This window comes from Haplochromis burtoni, unplaced genomic scaffold (assembly GCF_018398535.1).
Source record: "Haplochromis burtoni strain Fernald_Lab_line unplaced genomic scaffold, NCSU_Asbu1 Contig_277, whole genome shotgun sequence".
NCBI lineage: Eukaryota > Metazoa > Chordata > Actinopteri > Cichliformes > Cichlidae > Haplochromis > Haplochromis burtoni.
In genome coordinates this window covers 275,891-293,486 of record NW_024582638.1, presented here as the reverse complement: position 1 = coordinate 293,486, position 17,596 = coordinate 275,891, and the positions used below count along the sequence as shown (strand labels likewise).

The following is a 17,596-nucleotide window of genomic DNA, read 5'->3' as shown; positions in this document are numbered from 1 at the left end:
TGGCACATAAAAATGTAAAGACATATTAAAAGCTTTCAGCTTTGAAGTTGGGTAATAAAAATGTCAATGATGACAACAAAATTAAGTCAGATCAGGTTGAGATTTAGTCATAAAAGAGGTCTGGCAATTAGCGCTTTAATGTGAAAGTTTTCCAAACAACATGAGACAAATAACACAGCTTCAAAGATGTTAAATTGTCTGTGACCAAATTCCAAAATTATTTGGTAAGCGTGGAGATTTATGAGAAGACATGTCAAACACATGGACTCACGTACACAAACTATCAAAAGGGCCGTGGCGGCCAGCGGCCAAGAGTATATACGCACACATTGGTCTCGGATTAACTGACATTTAACCTGAAATGTCACAATTGTAAAGCAATGCTTATGTATTGTAGAGCTGAGAGTGTTTCTCCCATGTGTTTTCCTTATTATTATCTATCTGTCTATTTGTCATGATTTTGTAATGTCAGAATTATTTTGGAAACCTGATGCATAACTGACAATGAGATGTGGGAATATTCACACACTGAGAACGGAGGAGATTATAGTTCAGGTGGAAACATCTTGTATCATTTTGTTTTATTTATGTGTTTATTTTTTGCTTTTTTTTTTTTAATTCTGTTTTTTGTCAGACTGGTTTTTAAAAGAACAATTTTTCTCTTTAAAACATTTGAATGAAACATGTAAATCTAACAACGTTTTTTAAATATGAAAGGAAAAAGCAGTGAAACTAAAGTGGTGACTGTATATCAAATCTGCCAGTAAATAACTTAAAAGGATATATTCTTTTAAATTCATAAAAGACAGAAAAGCTCCGAGAGAGAGGAGGGAAAGGTGTGCAGTAAAACACTTATAGGTATTTCAGTTCTTTTTAACATTGTTGGAAAGTTCTTGTCAGCGATTTTAAAATGCTGAGAATCTGAAGCACATACACAGGTTAATGTGAATATACTGTTGTGGATGAAAAGCAGCCATAATTTGACTTGTCTTGACACAGATTCTATTTACAACACGTTGTATAGTGCCTCCCTGGCTCATTGGGCTGCTGTTACATGCACTGTGGTATTTCCATTAAGGACCAATGCAACTGTTTAATAACAGCACAGATATAGAGAGCTGACAAAAAGCAGCGGTTGAACAGGCAGGGGGCCCAGAGTTGGCAGGGACATTTCATCTGTTTGAATAACCTATGATGTAAAAAGTATTCTTTTCTTGGACCATACACTGTTGCACAAGAAAGTCATGGAAAATAATAAATGTGAACCTTGCTATTATGTCAAAATAGAAATTTTGCCAGTTCAAACGATCGCTTCAGTGGCCACAGACTGCAGATTTAAGAAGATAAGAACACAATAATCAGCCTCCAGGCTTAGATATTACAATACGTCTGATTTAGTGCTGGCTGTGTGCACACATGGCTGCATGTGTGCATTCGTAGCAGTCCTTAGTATCCACTCTCTTAAAAAAAATAGCAGGTCATGACCCAAAACACAGTGTGAGCTTTAAGGGAATCCAGTTATCCATGCTAGAAATAACTACAAAGTAACTATCCTAATTTGCTCAAGTACTGTGAGTGTCATATCACCAAAAAGTAAATGAATTTCATCGTAACTCAACATTTCATGACCTGTCATATTTATCTTGTGGCCTTTCTGGAGCAGTAGCAAATGTTAAGTTGGCAACCAGTGGACTAAACTAACCAACTGCATAAAGTAGTGAAAACTTACTCCACCACCACCTCCACCTACAACAGTAAATTATCTTCACACCACTACTGACATAAATAAAATGAATGTGAGTGATACATCCCAGAAGGACAACATTATTTCAGAAAAAGTAACGACTTTCCTACTTTAAGTGCACTAATGTAACACTTTCTGCTCAGATTATTGCGCTTTTACTCAACTAAAGGATCACAGTTTTTCTTCCACCACTGGAATACGGATGTGGCTATCTCATTAACGCAACCTGTACCACCACCGCTTTTGCATTCAGATGGAGTGTGTCTAAAATGTATTTTACTGCATATGCTGCCTACTATTCCCTGCATACTATTAAAGCTTTAAAGCTTTAATCAACTTCTAATTGCAGGATTTAAGTTAATTCCTTAACTTCTGGTCTCGTGCAGACTGGAATAAAAGAGAACTCACAATAAGACCCAGTGACACAAAGGGTTTTTTAGTGGTTCAACCTGGTTTTCTGGGAATTTTTCCCTTAGCTGACAACATATTTGTTTTCATGGTGAGGATATGCAAATGATAAAAGACCAAGACAGAGACAGAAGAGACAAATAAAAATCACTGGAGCATCGTCATTTTTTTTTCAGCTCCATGTAAGTGTGATGCAGAAGGCTGTGTGATCAAGTCATGAGGTCTGCTTGCTTGAGAAGACTTTATTTCTCTGCCACAGAGAATGATATGAGCCATACCAACCCAAATTACATTTGTGATTTACATGGTGCAAACACGGGCACAAAATCAAAGCCTTCCACTGAATCATTTAGCATATTTTTTCTAGCTGCCAACCTTATGGGTAGTCAAACCTGTCTGCGTAAACGCCTTCATTTGTAATTTTTGCTGACACACACTGGAAAGTGCAGACCCAGTGACAGTCACTCTCTCATTAGCAGGTTTTTGGAGACTCCAGAGCCTGTGGGTGGCCTGGAACTGGAGAAAAGAGCTTTCGTTTTGCATCTACCTCTTCTTTCCATGGAGATTTGAAGTCTCAAGTCACCCTGAATTTACCCTTTCCAGCGTCTGTAGAGATTTTCTTTGCTGTTTATATTTTCAAAAAATGTATCCAGTATTTCAGCAAACAGAAACCTTATCCAAACAAAGGTAAAGGTAGGGCTGAGTTATTACGTTCCATCAAAAGCACATGTGGAAAAAAAGGGACTGGACACTCGCTATATTGAAAGCACAACCTTTGGAAAGGGCAATGCACAGGGTTGGTGTTGAATACGCTGCTGCTTTTTACTTTCAAGAAATGTGAGAAAATGAGTTGCGGTGTGTGTTACCATCTTAAATTGAAAGATGTAGTCAAATATCCATAAAAATGGGCACATATTATGGAAAGGTTTTTAGTTTTTTTAAGCTAAAGTTTAAATAATTTTTATTGTTATTATAAGAATAATACTGAAAGTTATAACAGCAGAAGAAGACAGCAAGAATACCTTTGAGATTCTACACTTTTTTTTTACTTCAAAAAAATGTGCATAGTGAACATCTGGTTAACACATTTACATAACTGGTCACTCCCAAATGTTTCCACAGCTAATGACTGAGGGAAAAACTGTACATGACTGAATATTATTTATTAATTTTCAAAGAAGACTAATAAAGTTCAGCAGCTAATTTACAATTACGCACACGGACCAGATGTTTATGAATTTTTACTGAATAAATATGAGAAGAAGCGTTTATCTTGGATTGAGGACTGCATTTTAGTGTAAATGGATACTGACAGTAGTACTGGGAAATTTACTGCACAACACTTGTAAATCACAAATAATATTGTAGTTGATATATTGCAGCACAACTTTCATAGGGCCACGTGAACCTAACATCTGGTTCAAACTGTCTGTAACAACTTGAACAAAACCCTCCAACTAGTTTGCATGGGATTATTGTTAAGACAGTTTTCAACACCTCTGACATCAGGCTTTTTAACATTTTTGTAAGTCATTTTGAAAAATGAAAAAAGTCCCTTGGCTAGTAAGTAGAAGTGCATTTTAGACTTAATGAGGCATACGGAAAAGAACAATAGCTCCAAAATGATGCTGCTGCATTTGAAGTTTTGCAAAGTCTACATCTCCTGTTAGAGATGATGGAAAAAACATGTTGCTTGGGAACGGTCAAAAAGGATTGTACAATTATGTTCTCGAAATTGTGAGTATTGTTTCAAAGTAGCCTCTTAAAGAGCTTTCATCACATGTTGGCACTTTGAAGTGGTAAAAACAGTGATCGCATCTAGAAATGTCAGTATTATTTTCTATATCTCTTTTTAACCCTTGTGTACACAGAACATGCTATAAAGATGTTGGCTTGATGTAATCAAACATATGCTGCGCATTTTTACTGTATTTCTTTGAGCATATCAAAGACTTTTGTCTAAAGTTAACATCTGCAAAGCATCAGCCTATAATGGCTTTTAAGAAGTCTTATTTGTACTTCTGAAAAAAGCACAGTGGTGCTTGTACAGGACAGGTTTTACTCATAAAAGACAACTGTAGTCACTTTCATAGCACGTTCACAGAAAGTCTTCCTAACACGCTATCCCATCATGTCAGAAAGTAAGTACACCCTGTGATACAATAGTTTTTAGAACCACCTTTAACTTCAATAACTAGTTTATCAGTCTTTCAGTTTGTTATGGAGGAATTTTGACTAATTCTTCATTTTATAACATTGATCACTTCACTGAGGTTTGTGAGCATTTATTTATTCATTCATTTCACTCAGACTGTGGTTTTGACTTTGACTAGGTCATTGCAACACCTTGATTCTTTGTTTTTCAGCCATTCTGTTGTAGATTTGCTGCTGTGATTTGGATCACTGTCCTGTTGCACAGCCTTAATTCAACCAAGCTTTAGATATCAAATGGCCTCACATTTGACTCTAGAAACCTTTTGAATACAGAAGAGCTCATGATCAAGACAATGACTGCAAGGTGCCCAGATCTTGTGGCTACAAAACAAGCCCAAATTATGACCTCTCCACCACAATGGTTGACAGTTGGTATAAGGTGTTTGTGCTGATATGCTTTGTTTTGCTTTCACCAAACATGGCGCTGTGCATTATGGTCAAACATCTCAACTTTGGTTTTGTTCGCCCACAGGATATTGTTCCAGAAGTCTTGTGGTTTGGTCAGAAGCAACTATTGCAAACTAAAGTTGTTCTGCTACATTACTTTTAGGGAGAAGAGAATTCTTGCCGGCAACCCATTCCAGATCTTTTTATTGTTTTTAATGGATGGATGTATAGATGGTATTGAATAGGTCTGACCTTTCAATTTATTTACATACAATTCAAGTGTATTTATATAGCACCAGATCACAAAGACAGTCATCTTAAATCCCTTTGTAAGGTTAAAAAAACAAAAACAAAAAACCCCTAAAATAATACAGAGAAACCCCCAACAATCAAAAGACCCGCTTTGAGCAAACACTGGGGGACAGTGGGAAGGAAAAACTTCCTTTTAACAGGATGAAACCTCTGGCAGAACCAAGGCTCAAGGAGAGGCAGCTGCCATCTGCTGTGACCTGTTGGGGGTGAAGGGAGGAAGACAGGACAAAGACATGCCGAGGAAGACAGCCAGAAATTAATAATAACTGTTGATTAAACCAAGTGGTGTATAAAACATACAGAGTGAAAACAGGTAAAGGAAGAAGAAATACTCTGTGCATCATGGCAAACCCCCAGCAGCCTAGACCTAATGCAGTATAATTAGGGGAATGTTTAGTTAGGGGCCAGTCCAGCTCCTAACTATATGCTTTCTCAAAAAGGAAAGTGTTAAGACTAATCTTGAAAATAGAGAGGGTGTCTGTCTCACAAATCCAAACTGTCAGTACGCAGCATTTAGGACAAAGTGATAATAGTCCAGCTTATAAGTAATAAATGTGTGAACCAGTTTTTCAGAGTTACTTTGAGACAGGATATTTCGCATTTTAGAGATGTTGTGCAAAGACATTCCTGCTGTTTAACTAATTGATGAGTGTCGTCTGGCTTCATTGATAGATGCGACTAGGTATGGTCTGCATAGCAGTAAAATGCTATGCTATGTTTTTGAAAGTTAATGCCCAAGGGAAGCATGTATAATGTAAACAGATTTGGTCCTAGTATGGAACCCTGTGGAACTCCAAGTACCTTAGTGTATGAAGACGACTCTCCATTTACATGAACAAACTGGAGTCTGTTAGATATCATTTAAACTACTGGAGCGCAGCACCTTTAATTCCTGGAGTATGCTCTAAGAATTAAAGCTACTTCTCATCAGCTGGGATTTCCTCTCCTAAGAAAGCCATGACATTGTATTTGCTGTTCTGAATGCTACAAGCTAGCAAAATGCCAAAATATATGAATTCATAGAGGTGTCCAAACTTGCTGATGATCAATTAATAAAGATCAATTAATAAAGTACATTTGATTATCAGCTATTGTTATTTTTTGTTTCTTTGTTTTTAAGATGACTGCAAGTCCTGTGAAAACTTTCTTTTTCAGATAACTGTAAATAAACTTTTTTCATATTGAAAATATTTTTAAAGCCTTAAATATAGTCTTCTTATTCAATTAAAACGTTGTAAAGAAATATATCATCTTACTGTAAAGCTGTAACAGTTTAGCAAGAAATTTCTGCAACTGTGTTTTGGTTATGTTCTAGTTTTGCACCAATAAATAATTTTCCTTTTTTAATTTCCTAGATTCGTTTTTATTTTCGGTATATGTTGGTAGTCACTATTAAATTGATAAGACTTAAAACTTATTTTTTTTGTTTGCATTTGTAATAGTTTAGTTTCAAATTATATAAGAGGTGACAACATGCCAAAACTCACCCCATCCAAAGATTGCTATCAGTGTAACAAAGCAAACATTTCAAAGGTTTATGCATGAAGATATTTGAAAGACCATTTATTTAACACACATATAACTTTGCTTTTATTTATAACAAATAAAATAATGTCCACACCTTTAATATCTAAAGTAAGATTTTCAGGGGCAAAGCCTGAATAAATTTGAGGGTCATGTCAGGAAGTGCATTCAGCATCTTTGCCAGATCAAATATCCGTTGGCTGTCCCAACCCCTCAGGGAAAGGGTTTTTTTTAGCTATCAAAATGCATTATACGGTGTTTAATTTCCTGTTGTCATTGTAAAAATTCAGCATAAGAAGCAACACGATAAGCAAAAACATGGCCCGTGTACTAGGAATACAAAATACATTCTTTTATTAATTCATCTTTGTAAATACATGAAACAGATCAATGCAGTGAATTCACAGAAACACCATTTACACACAATTTACACAACACATTTTGGATTTTGATCCTCCCTATTTTAGGAACCATCCTTTTGATGCATTCAGTTTGTGATATCAGTCCATGCTATCTAAGCCTTTACCCCTTATCTACACCCACAACTTTTATCGATTTCAGTCTATCCAACTGTGCTTGTTTCTTCTGACATTACTCTTCTCACCTAGATCATTTTGCTATAACTTTTAGGATTCCTTTGTTATTATATGTACATGATATACATTGGTTCTTAAATACATTTGCTTTGCTTCCAGTCTATTTACAATATTAGAGCTTATTGGTATTTTAATGGTTACAAAATATATGTACTTGATGCTCTAAAAAATGTCTTAAAGCGAAAGGAGGCAAATGTTATATTGATTTGTAGGTAATGAGTGGTTATTTAAAGCACTGACACCAGGGGAGAAAAAGCATTGCTTCACATCCATTACACCATAAAACTCAATATTTCATCAAAAGAAAGTATCCAGTCATATTTTAAAAGCAGAAAACTAAAGAGGGCTGTGTGCCATCAACAAGCCATTCATTTTAACTGCAGTTCTCTTTAAAAACATCAGATTTGTGGAGCATTTTTGTAAATCTAATCAATCCTCTCACATCTCCATTTCTACTGGCTTTCTAAAGGGAAAAATTGCGATTCCAACATATCCCTGAATCCCGTTTGTATGATTTGAAAAGCAGAACCATTCCGGTATTGAAACCACCAAGTCTGCAGCAAAGGACTACCTCAGTGCAAACAGTTTTAACCCGCACAGTTGTATCACAATAGATTACAGCTGTATCCTACATCAAACAAGATTCCCACAATGAATACAATACTTTATCTCTCTTCTTGTGGCTAAAAATAGGGCGACAAGCGAATGCCCCAGACGAAACTCATCATTCCAAAGCAAATGTTCTTTCTGTCTTTGGTGTAAGAGGCACACACACACATCAGGGAATGTATATTTGTTCTTTGGACATTGTTGCTGGTTGTAAATGCTTTGCGTAGCAAAAGCTGGGTTCGATCTTAAAATAAGTACTAAAGTTGGCAAACAGACAGTATAACATGCCAAAATTCTGATCCTATGAGTGTCACATGCGACATTATTTAAAGCTAACTGACTTCAGAGTTTGGTAGAGCATGTACTATTCAGTAAAAATATGGCTTTTGTGTTAATAGTCCTTCGAATATCATAAGCTGGAGGTTTAAGGAAAGACTGCTATGACTGTTGCTGCTATCTACAAAAAGTCCACACCTATCACAGCATCAGCTGACAAACTCTGCGGTTCCCTGATATTCACAAGAATGTGTAAAATGTTGGTTTTTCTTTGGGGGGGATAGCATCCTATAAGCTCACTAATCTCTCAAAACTGTGAGTGTGTTTGTGTGTGTTTGTGTGTGTGCGTGTGTGTGAGGGTGCGTGGTTGTTATGTGGGGTGCGGGGATGGACCACTCACAGAGAACACATTAAAGCATTCCCATTTGCCCTCCGTTTGCAGAATAGCGAGCCTGAAGCCGCATCTGTTCTGTCTCTTGTCAGTCTCTGTCTTTTCCTTCTTTTCAGTACCGCCACAACCCATCCTTAAAAAAAAAAAATCCCCTCACACATGGAGACGGAGGCCTTTAAGCCGACAACAGCTGCCTCCTGCTTCAGATCTTCTGGCACATGTGGAGTCTGGACTTGGACGAAGAGGTGGCGTCTTTCCACACCTTGCAGGAGAGGCCCTTGGCACAGTCACAGCGCTGGAAGAGTTCCAAGCCGTGAGTGCCTTTCTTCCTTTGCTTGGTGCACACTTCTCCCTGCCTCAGCACCGGTTTGCAGATTTTTGTCCAGAAATGGCGGGCGCAGCAGTAGCCGTCCGAGCAATCGGAAGAACGCAAGCATGGGTCACCCTCGTGACCTAGAGGAAGAAAGCAATAAAAATATATGACCAGTGATAAACCGACAAACAATAAAATGCAAACTTTGCATTAAACTGGCATATTTGCACTTGGAAAAACATAAACCAAAAAAAAAAGCATGTTCACATATTAATGTTTAATACTGTTTTTAAATTGCAGGTCAACAGCAAAAAGCAGCCATGTTTTGCTAATTAAACAAAAGATATCAACAGCTGACTGATTCTATATAATAATAATTTCCATATGTCTAAATATGCTTTTTTTTTAACGCTCTTTCATAGGCTGTCCTAATTTTTTCACATGACTCTGTATATATCTAACACACTTGCCTGACTGAATCTTTATAAATCAACAATCACTAGAATTGAAACACTTTTACTTGCAGGCCTGTGACACAGCTTACCAGAAGCCGCATTATCATCCAATCCAGTCATCCTGTTTCCCTGACAAACCCCACTTTGCTGACTAGTTATTCCATTATTCCATCAGTGTGATGGACTGCTAAGTCAGACTGTTTTCCACTGGTTTAACATCACTGAGTTTCTGGGTTGAGTTTATTCAAGTGGCAACCTGCACCAGCCTATTATACTGTAATAATGTGTAAGGAGAGCGGGTGAGTCAAGTACAAGTAAAACCAAATGGCCTCATTTATGGCAGATTTAAGTAGTGCTCTTATTTCCACGATCATTTTAGCATTGGAGCCTTGAGGGCGTATTTATAGTGTAGTAATTTAAGTGTCTTATTAAACAGATTACTATATTGATAGTCCATTACTTGGCTTAAATCAGGTGACATGACTGCTAAGAACAGGTCTCTGTGAGTTATTTGCCTTAATTATGCCAAAGTTGCATTTTGTGGATAAAACTGGTGTATCATGGAAGGTGTCCTATCAATGAGACTGTTTGTATGGATTTAAGTAAGTGCAGAAACAGCAAAGGCATTCTGTTTTTTCTTTCCTTCTGGGATCTCCACGCTTAGATTGAGACACTGACACATGGGCAGAGGGGAAATGAGGGGCATATTTTGGTGCACTGCAATACCCATGAGTACTTTAGGGGTTTCTTAAAGTTGACAAGAAAACAATTCAGCCAGACCAGGATAGGAAAGGGACAGAGCAAATCTAACATTAGAGGGAAAGTAATGATGATAAAGGATAATGTCTTGATATCACTCGGTTCATACTGGACATGCTTTGCTGTCAGATCTCACCTTTTAGAGAATGCTTGGCCTGTCCCTTTCCATTCTTCCCACCCTTCCAGCCGTGGTCTTTGGAGGAGAGCTTGATATGTTCATCTAATGGTGAGATGTGAGGCGAGATCACGCTCTCAGAGATGGGGACACAAATGACTGTAAAAACAGGAGAAACATATATAGTTAACGAAAACGCCAATGCTGCTTAGTTTTTCAGGAAAACATGGCACAGACTGTTAAAGCTGAGCACATTAGCCTCTGTGAAAGGTCTCTTAAATGGATGCTTTCAGTGCATAATGCAAAGAACTCCTATATGTGTTAGTGAGCTATGTTGATTTTAAACAAAGAGCAGTTTCAGCGCAGCCTCTGCACACATTCACGCTATTCACACTAAAACATGTGACCACTGATTCTTAACCTCTGGGCCTCAATTGAATACAGTTCAGCTATAGTTCAGGGTTCTGTCTGAAAGCATGTGTTCAACATTATTTAAATAGATTGGCTCTATAACTAAGACCCGCTTTTTCAAGAACATTTGAATAAAACCAGAAATCGAATTTTCACGATAGTGCCCTGCAGTCATAACGTAATTGAAACTGAAATGCGCTACAATCATGCACGTGTGTGTGTGTGTGTGTGTGTGTGTGTGTGTGTGTGTGTGTGCTCTGTGTGTGTGTGTGTGTATTCGTACAGTTACTGCAGCGGTTGCCGGGGCAGCACATAGCATCTCGATGACAGCGCTTCTTCCTCCTGCGACAGGTGAGGCAACGAGAAGGAGCCTGTTGAGGGCTGTGGCAGTAGCTGCCCACGCTGCACTCCTTGTCATTGCTGCAAGGGTACACCTGGATGGAGAGAGAAGATGTTATGTCCAAATATCTGTCTACCCAGTTTATGAAAGAACCTGTTATGTTGCGTGACTTCCTGGCAGCAGAATTTTGAATGATTGCCGTGGACAGCCCGATCTAAAAACCATGCCTCACATAACTTCCATTGGTGAGGCGACGTGTTTAATTGAAATGCTCCCTGGTGCAGTTTGAGCTATGCTGATGCCAGTTCAGTTGCAGGTTAAATACCCACTTACTTCAGTTATGTTAAAAGCACATTAAAAGTGCTCGCAAGTCCTTTAAACAGATTTTATGAAAAAATAAACAGAAAATGCTGCCTTTTGTTATTTGACTTTGATGTATTTGCCTAAGTGACATCAAGCAATATAAAGCACATGCACATATGGCTGCAGTGTAAACACAATTCCCTTAATTGCATCTGCAGGGTCGTTATTTTCTTCTTTAGAAAGGCGCACATCAGGCCAGAGTCAGAGAGTACCCATTGGGCATGCGGTTCCCTTGGCAACACTGATCCTGTCAGCATCCGAACTCATGTTATACCTCTTTTTACTGGGCCACTGGAACATCTTGAGATGGTAAACTAATCTGTTATCTCCACCCTTTATTTTTAATTTAACATGGCATATATTTTCTTGTAAAGACTTTGTGTCTCCCACATGTCATCACCCTCTGAATGTCTACAGAGTGCTGTGGTGCACATGGCATCACTGTTTAAAAGCGGTAAAGCTGATAGTTTTTTGCTCAAAGTATTGCGATACCTTTCCTATACCTTTCCAAAAGTCACGGCTGCAGCAAGCTAAAACAGTCAAGCCAAATGAATTTCACGTTACATCCAGGGGTCTTTGCAGAGACCCCTGATAACAAGAACACCTGATCCACCCCTGCAAAGGTGGTAGGTCTGTTCTTTCTAATCTGCAGCTGGGTCTTCAATTACTTTGCAAAATTATTGATTTAAGCTGTTCAACAAAGTTTCGTTTGGACCAAATACAGGACCTAGGAAAGAGCGAACTGAAGCCCAGGAGTTGTGTTTATTCGCTGTGTTACAGCTGGTTGCTAATGTACATGCCAGTGTCTGGTTGGTAGGTAAGCCTCTTGCATATTTTCCATCCCTCTCATGAGCTAATCAGCAGCATTTCCCATTGCTAGTCACCTCAGAGTTGAGATTAGTTTAACATGTCACCCACCCACTTTGTGTCGCTTATTTCTCTGGTTCCTCCAGTTGTTAATTCGACTTTCTGAATAAAGAATTCTAGCTGGATTTTGATTGAAATACAGCAAATTCATATTTCTGAAAAGTAAGTTTAAAAACATGTGTTATTGTTTTGCAAGCCGAAGCTAAATTCCGCTCACTTTCTTTGTAATTACTGGGTGGCCCAAAAGACCCAAAACCTTAGCAAATTAACCCAAGAGTATCCAAGTAAATGGCTAGATACCAGTGGGGGTATGTGGTGAAACATATTGTTCAGTTTGTTGTTTGTAGATTGTTTGTTTTGGGTGAAATTACTACAGGCTGCGGTCCTTCTATACCAAGTTTAAGGGGAAAATATGCTGTAGGGATTAACTCGTCTATTACTGAATGTTTCTTTTTTTTTATTTTTCCGTGGGCAAACAATACAGCTATTAAAATGACCAAACCAAGGCAAACCACTTCAGTTTCTCTCAGTATTCCCTAACTGTTCACAGGCTTAATGGGGCTACATTTCGGTAGCCAATCACGCTCCTTTACAGTTCATTTGCCTTTGTTTTTGCTTTAGCATTTCTTGTTTTTACACCAAAAGCCTGAGAAATATTATGTAGCCAAGTACACAAGAGCTTTTACGTCTTTTCCCTAATGAAGGGACCACACAAAGAAGGCATAAAACTAACTATCCGTAGCAGTGAGAAGTGCAATTAAACCCAAGCTCAGTCTTCTGATAACAAGCGTGTACACCGACATGAGACTCTCTTTATTGGAACCACTGTCTTGATATAATTCCATACACATGCAAGTCCCATTGTCATTAGACTTGGAGCAGGAGCAAAGGAGTTTGGTGCAAATTGTAACACAAATCAAAGAACTTTGCTGACAAATGGAATAATGTCACGAATTTGAGCCGAACTCATCAACGCAGGGGGACATTTTAAACAGCTGCAGGAAAGGCTCACATCCACATCTGAGGGGGCGCGCACACACACACACACACACACACACACACACACACACGAAAAAGAAAGTTCAGGTCACTGTGTTTCTGCACATCATTCTTTTATTTCCAACCATTCGGTTTAATTTGGAGGATAAGCTAAGATATGAAGTGGACCACATATTTGCACAACAGAACACCTATTCATGCATAACACCAAAGCTAAGATCAAATGGAATCTACTATTAATCACGTTCGCTGAAGACTGACATAAGCACACGATGTTTTGGTGGCGCTCCGCTGCCAACACAACATCCACATTTCCCTGGCACTGCATTGACAGATTTGATTTATTTGGTTTACCACTGACAAACATGGAAGAGTCAACATGTGAGTGAACATAAAAGAGGTTTAAATCAGAGTAAAATCATTACAGCCGCAGTAAATATAACAAACTCCTTTTGGGGGTATGAAGGTCAGTACAGAGAGGTCTACCATCCCCAAAAGAGCGGGCGCCGTTCCAGACGTCGATGTACACCACATGTTTAAATCAGCTATCGACAATATCAATATTTCAGCACATTAAAAGTTGTTACTCATGTGCTTTAGCTTCAGAAAGTGAACAAGATTAGACTTGCTGGAGGTTTGCCATGCTGACTTTCTCAGACTGGAAACACATGGATGCAATGATGTAGCCGTAGAAAAATGAGCTGAAATATTCAGCTGAACGCTCATCTATCATTATGACAGATTCCCATAATGCAAATGATTAACATTGCTGATGAAAGCAACAAATCCTTGGTGCTTTATGGATTCCCAAAATTTCTTAATTACTACAAGGTTAAGAACTGCCGTCAGGATGTGGAGAGGTCATATTTGTGCGTAAGCAGGAGGAAACGCTGAAAATTTCACCTCATCGATTGTTAAGATATGAATCCGCCCTGTCAGCACTTCTGAAGCTCATTAATAAACACAGTATGGACTTTTCCCAGCTCCCAGTCTTTGTACTAAGCCGAACTAATAACCTCCTGGCTTCACCTCTCTATTTAACGCACATTAAGTCGGCATTGATTCCTCAAAACAAACAACCCCAAACTGTTCCTCCCAGGTTTTTACAAACTACTGCTGTTATAATGAGAAATAAACTTTCCCGCTCAACTGTGGAGTTCAGTTTCTCTGCTAGCTCCTCTTTTAAAGAAATACGGACATTGCCGTGGACTCTCAAGAAAAGAATTTGCTGGAAATGTGGACTGAACAGAAGTTCAAGTTTTCTTTTTCTCTCCTGACAAGAAAAAAATTCTGGTTATCTAAAGAAGACAAATGGATCCAGACGTGCAGCAGTACTTCATACTACCTGCATTCAAACCTATCTGTCTTTCTGAGCTAGCAGGTTTGCATCGATCACAGTACACGGGGCACTGTGGGAATGGGGCTCACCTCTTCCATCATGTCTCAAACTGCAAGACAATCCTTTGAAACCCAATGATACGAGGCCGGCCCCCTAAATCACAGCTGATAAACTTGCCTTATCTTGTCATGTTTTAAAACGCCTCTTTTGCAACATCTGAGGGACAGGGTTTCATTTTGGGATGCATCTTATTAATCTCAAATCGCTTTTTTTCCCCTGTTGCTCCCTTATTTTTCCTTAGACAGCCTAGCAACATAAAAGAAGAGCCTTGGATCCTGCATAGGAAGTGGGTTGAGCACTCTGTACTGTGCAGCCTCTCATGGTATGCTGGTGAGACGATAAAGGAAGAGACAGACGGAGGGCAATAAGGGAAGCCCCCGGCCCTGTCTCGTGTTGCTCTCGTGCTGGTAAAGCTCTACGGCTTTGAAGAGGAACCTTAAATGTGCGGGAGCAACAATCTCCAAGGGATTTACTGCAGGATATACAGGGCTTTGAACCCTCTCTGCCAGTCTTTGGATCCCCTATTTACCTCTCTACAGTCATTCCAAAGTGCTGATATAATTCAACGGAAGAGCCCGGTAATGCATAAAAAAAAATAACACCAAGAATGTCTCCTCTCCTCTATGTCTAGAACCTAGGCAGAACCAAGAACCAGTATGAACGCTGGAAAGCAGCAGTGGAACAACATAACAGAAGGGTAATTTAAGCCCTTAGACTCCAGCTCTTTATGATCAACTGACAAAAAAGCAACAAAAAACCCTCAAAGGTAATGTGAGAGAATAACAGACAAGAGGTTGGATGGGCCAACAAAATAATGGGCCAACATCAGCTGACAGGTTTGTTTGTTTTTTGTTTTTTGTTTTGTTTTTTTTAATAAAATTGCTACAATTGTTCCCCCAGACTTGTGTTTTTATTCTTGTGATCTGGACGATGAAGCTCAAACTTGCCAAAAACTGTATATAAAAAAAAAGAAGTGAATTGAATTCTTCATCTACTTTGAACATTTTCTAAGATCAGATCAGATAGCACATGAGGGCATGGAGAAATGATGTATTTTATTGCTTCATTTGGAGCACTTGTAAACCTCATTGCTGAATGGAATGGTGATATTGACCTCCAATGCAAACACTAATAAAACGTAAGGCAGAACTGCAGTCTGCTGCAAATGGCAAAGATCACCTTTATGAACCATGACATTAGTGAAGTCTCTCTTTTTCATGTAACTATTGACTATAACATCCCTCTGCCACCCGAATCATTTTTAGCATCTTTTACAGTTTTTAAACACACTAAGTTAAAGAAATTAGAGTTATTTCCTTCCACTTATTTTGCCTGGAACAAAAAAAAAAGTTGCAACAAAGCTAAAGCACTGTCTTAGGCATCCGCCCTCTTTGCTTTTTGTGCTCCTTCAGAGCTCCAGCTCATAACCTGAGGCAGCGAATGGTGTTAATGAGTGGCAGCGGCCTTAAAGAGTCAAACAAACGATGTCACTGAATAAACAAACTTCATTTGCCCTGAAAGCACAGACGGCCGCTATCAGATAACATAGGGAAGACTGCACACAAGTCACTCATACAAACCATGTCCTCAGACACAACTCGGCCTCTTTCATCACTCAAAACACATGTGTTTATAACCATATCCCTTTGAGCAGTAGGATCCAGAGTCTCTAAAAACTAGGCCTTCCTTAAGTTAAGTATACATTCTGAGTTGATCTTAGTCATTGCACCCATAGCAAGGCTCACAGTCACTGTACGCGAGCGGTGTCTTCAAAGGCTATCGGGGGAAAGGGAAAAAGTGCTCGATAGTAATCTGGGAGGTATGCTGCTTTAAAAGGTGTAATCTTGTGAAATAAGAGGTGCACAGGGTCTCTTCTCTCATTAACAAGTCGAGTTACAGTTAAGGTGGTCTCCACACAAGAACCCTAATGGTTCCGGCTCAAGGGCCTCATGGTACCCGAGGGACCCACATGCTGGAAAACCTGCAGAACTGAAGACTAAAACACACATAAGCAGTCACACCTTTTCTCTCTCTTTCTCAGCTCATTAGGATTCTTGAACAATCATTTTTGGCTCGGGGAGAAAGGCTACATTTTAATAGAGAGAGTCTCAGGAGATTGCTTGTTAAAAGTAAACCCTCTGGTGAATTCAATAAAGCAACTAGTTAAGGCCGACTGACCGGCTGCCGTTTTACAGGCACGTTATGCACGAATGCCGCCAGAGCGTTGGTTCCCTTGTGGGTTCAGAGGTTACAGTGGTGAGCGCTGCCTGCCCGTGCTATCCATTTCTGTTGGTTCCCTTCCAAGAAGCCCAGAGTGCCACCCACGAACACTGGCTGTCAAGGTCTTGGAGGTTTTGGCTTTGTCGGTTTTACTCCAGTCAGGCTGACGTGTAAGGGACGAGACAAAAGGAAAACACTCAGCTGTTTGCCCCGTCTGTACACGCAGGAATTCCTAACGCCTTTCCTGGTTTGTGCGTGATTAATGTCACCCTTATCACCAACCTTTGTCAGCAGCTACAGGAAATCAAAGCACATTACGTTGTCAAATGCTTCCTTTAACCCAAAAGCTTTGACCAACATTTCTTATATCCATCATCTGATGGGTACAAAACTAAATTACACCCTGGTTTCTTGCTACAGCCACTCATCGTATTCCAGTAATCTTCTACGAAGTGATGTAAAACCAACGTTTGGGGAGATTCCTGGTAATTTTCAGAATAATTGTTAACCTTGAGTGAGTTTCAGGTCCCCAAACAGCTGTATTAAACCATGTAAAAGTGAACTGAAGCACTGAAGAAAAACTGCATTTTAAAATAAAAATGGATACAGTGGTAAATTGTTCAGATTGTCTTTCACATAACTGGGGATTTCATATATCCCCGAACACTAATTTGCTAACTATCCTCACCAGTTGTGGCAAACTCAGCAGTATTACAATGCATTCATAATACAACAGCGCCAAAGTCTCCTCCTAAAACTGACGGCAAAAGAAAACTTGAGCCGACACATGCCCTTTTCCCCAATCTTCACCCGAGCGCTAAACTGACATATGAAAGTAGAGAGGCACCTCAAAGATGGAAATATAGGATGCCAAAAGCCTCAATAATGGAGATT

The 17,596-nt window shown here is 39.2% G+C and overlaps 1 protein-coding gene across 1 annotated transcript in view; it reads right to left on the bottom strand.

The window, feature by feature from the left end:
* Nucleotides 1–6,926: 6,926 nt before the first annotated feature.
* dkk2 (dickkopf WNT signaling pathway inhibitor 2) overlaps nucleotides 6,927–17,596 on the bottom strand; it is a 12,714-nt gene continuing 2,044 nt past the window's right edge. The window contains exons 2-4 of the mRNA XM_005940008.3: nucleotides 10,798–10,948; nucleotides 10,125–10,262; nucleotides 6,927–8,914 (exon numbers count right to left, since the gene is read on the bottom strand). Of these exons, the coding sequence (XP_005940070.1) occupies nucleotides 8,664–8,914; nucleotides 10,125–10,262; nucleotides 10,798–10,948 (540 nt within the window). The 3' untranslated portion in view covers nucleotides 6,927–8,663. The remainder of the gene's footprint in view (nucleotides 8,915–10,124; nucleotides 10,263–10,797; nucleotides 10,949–17,596) is intronic.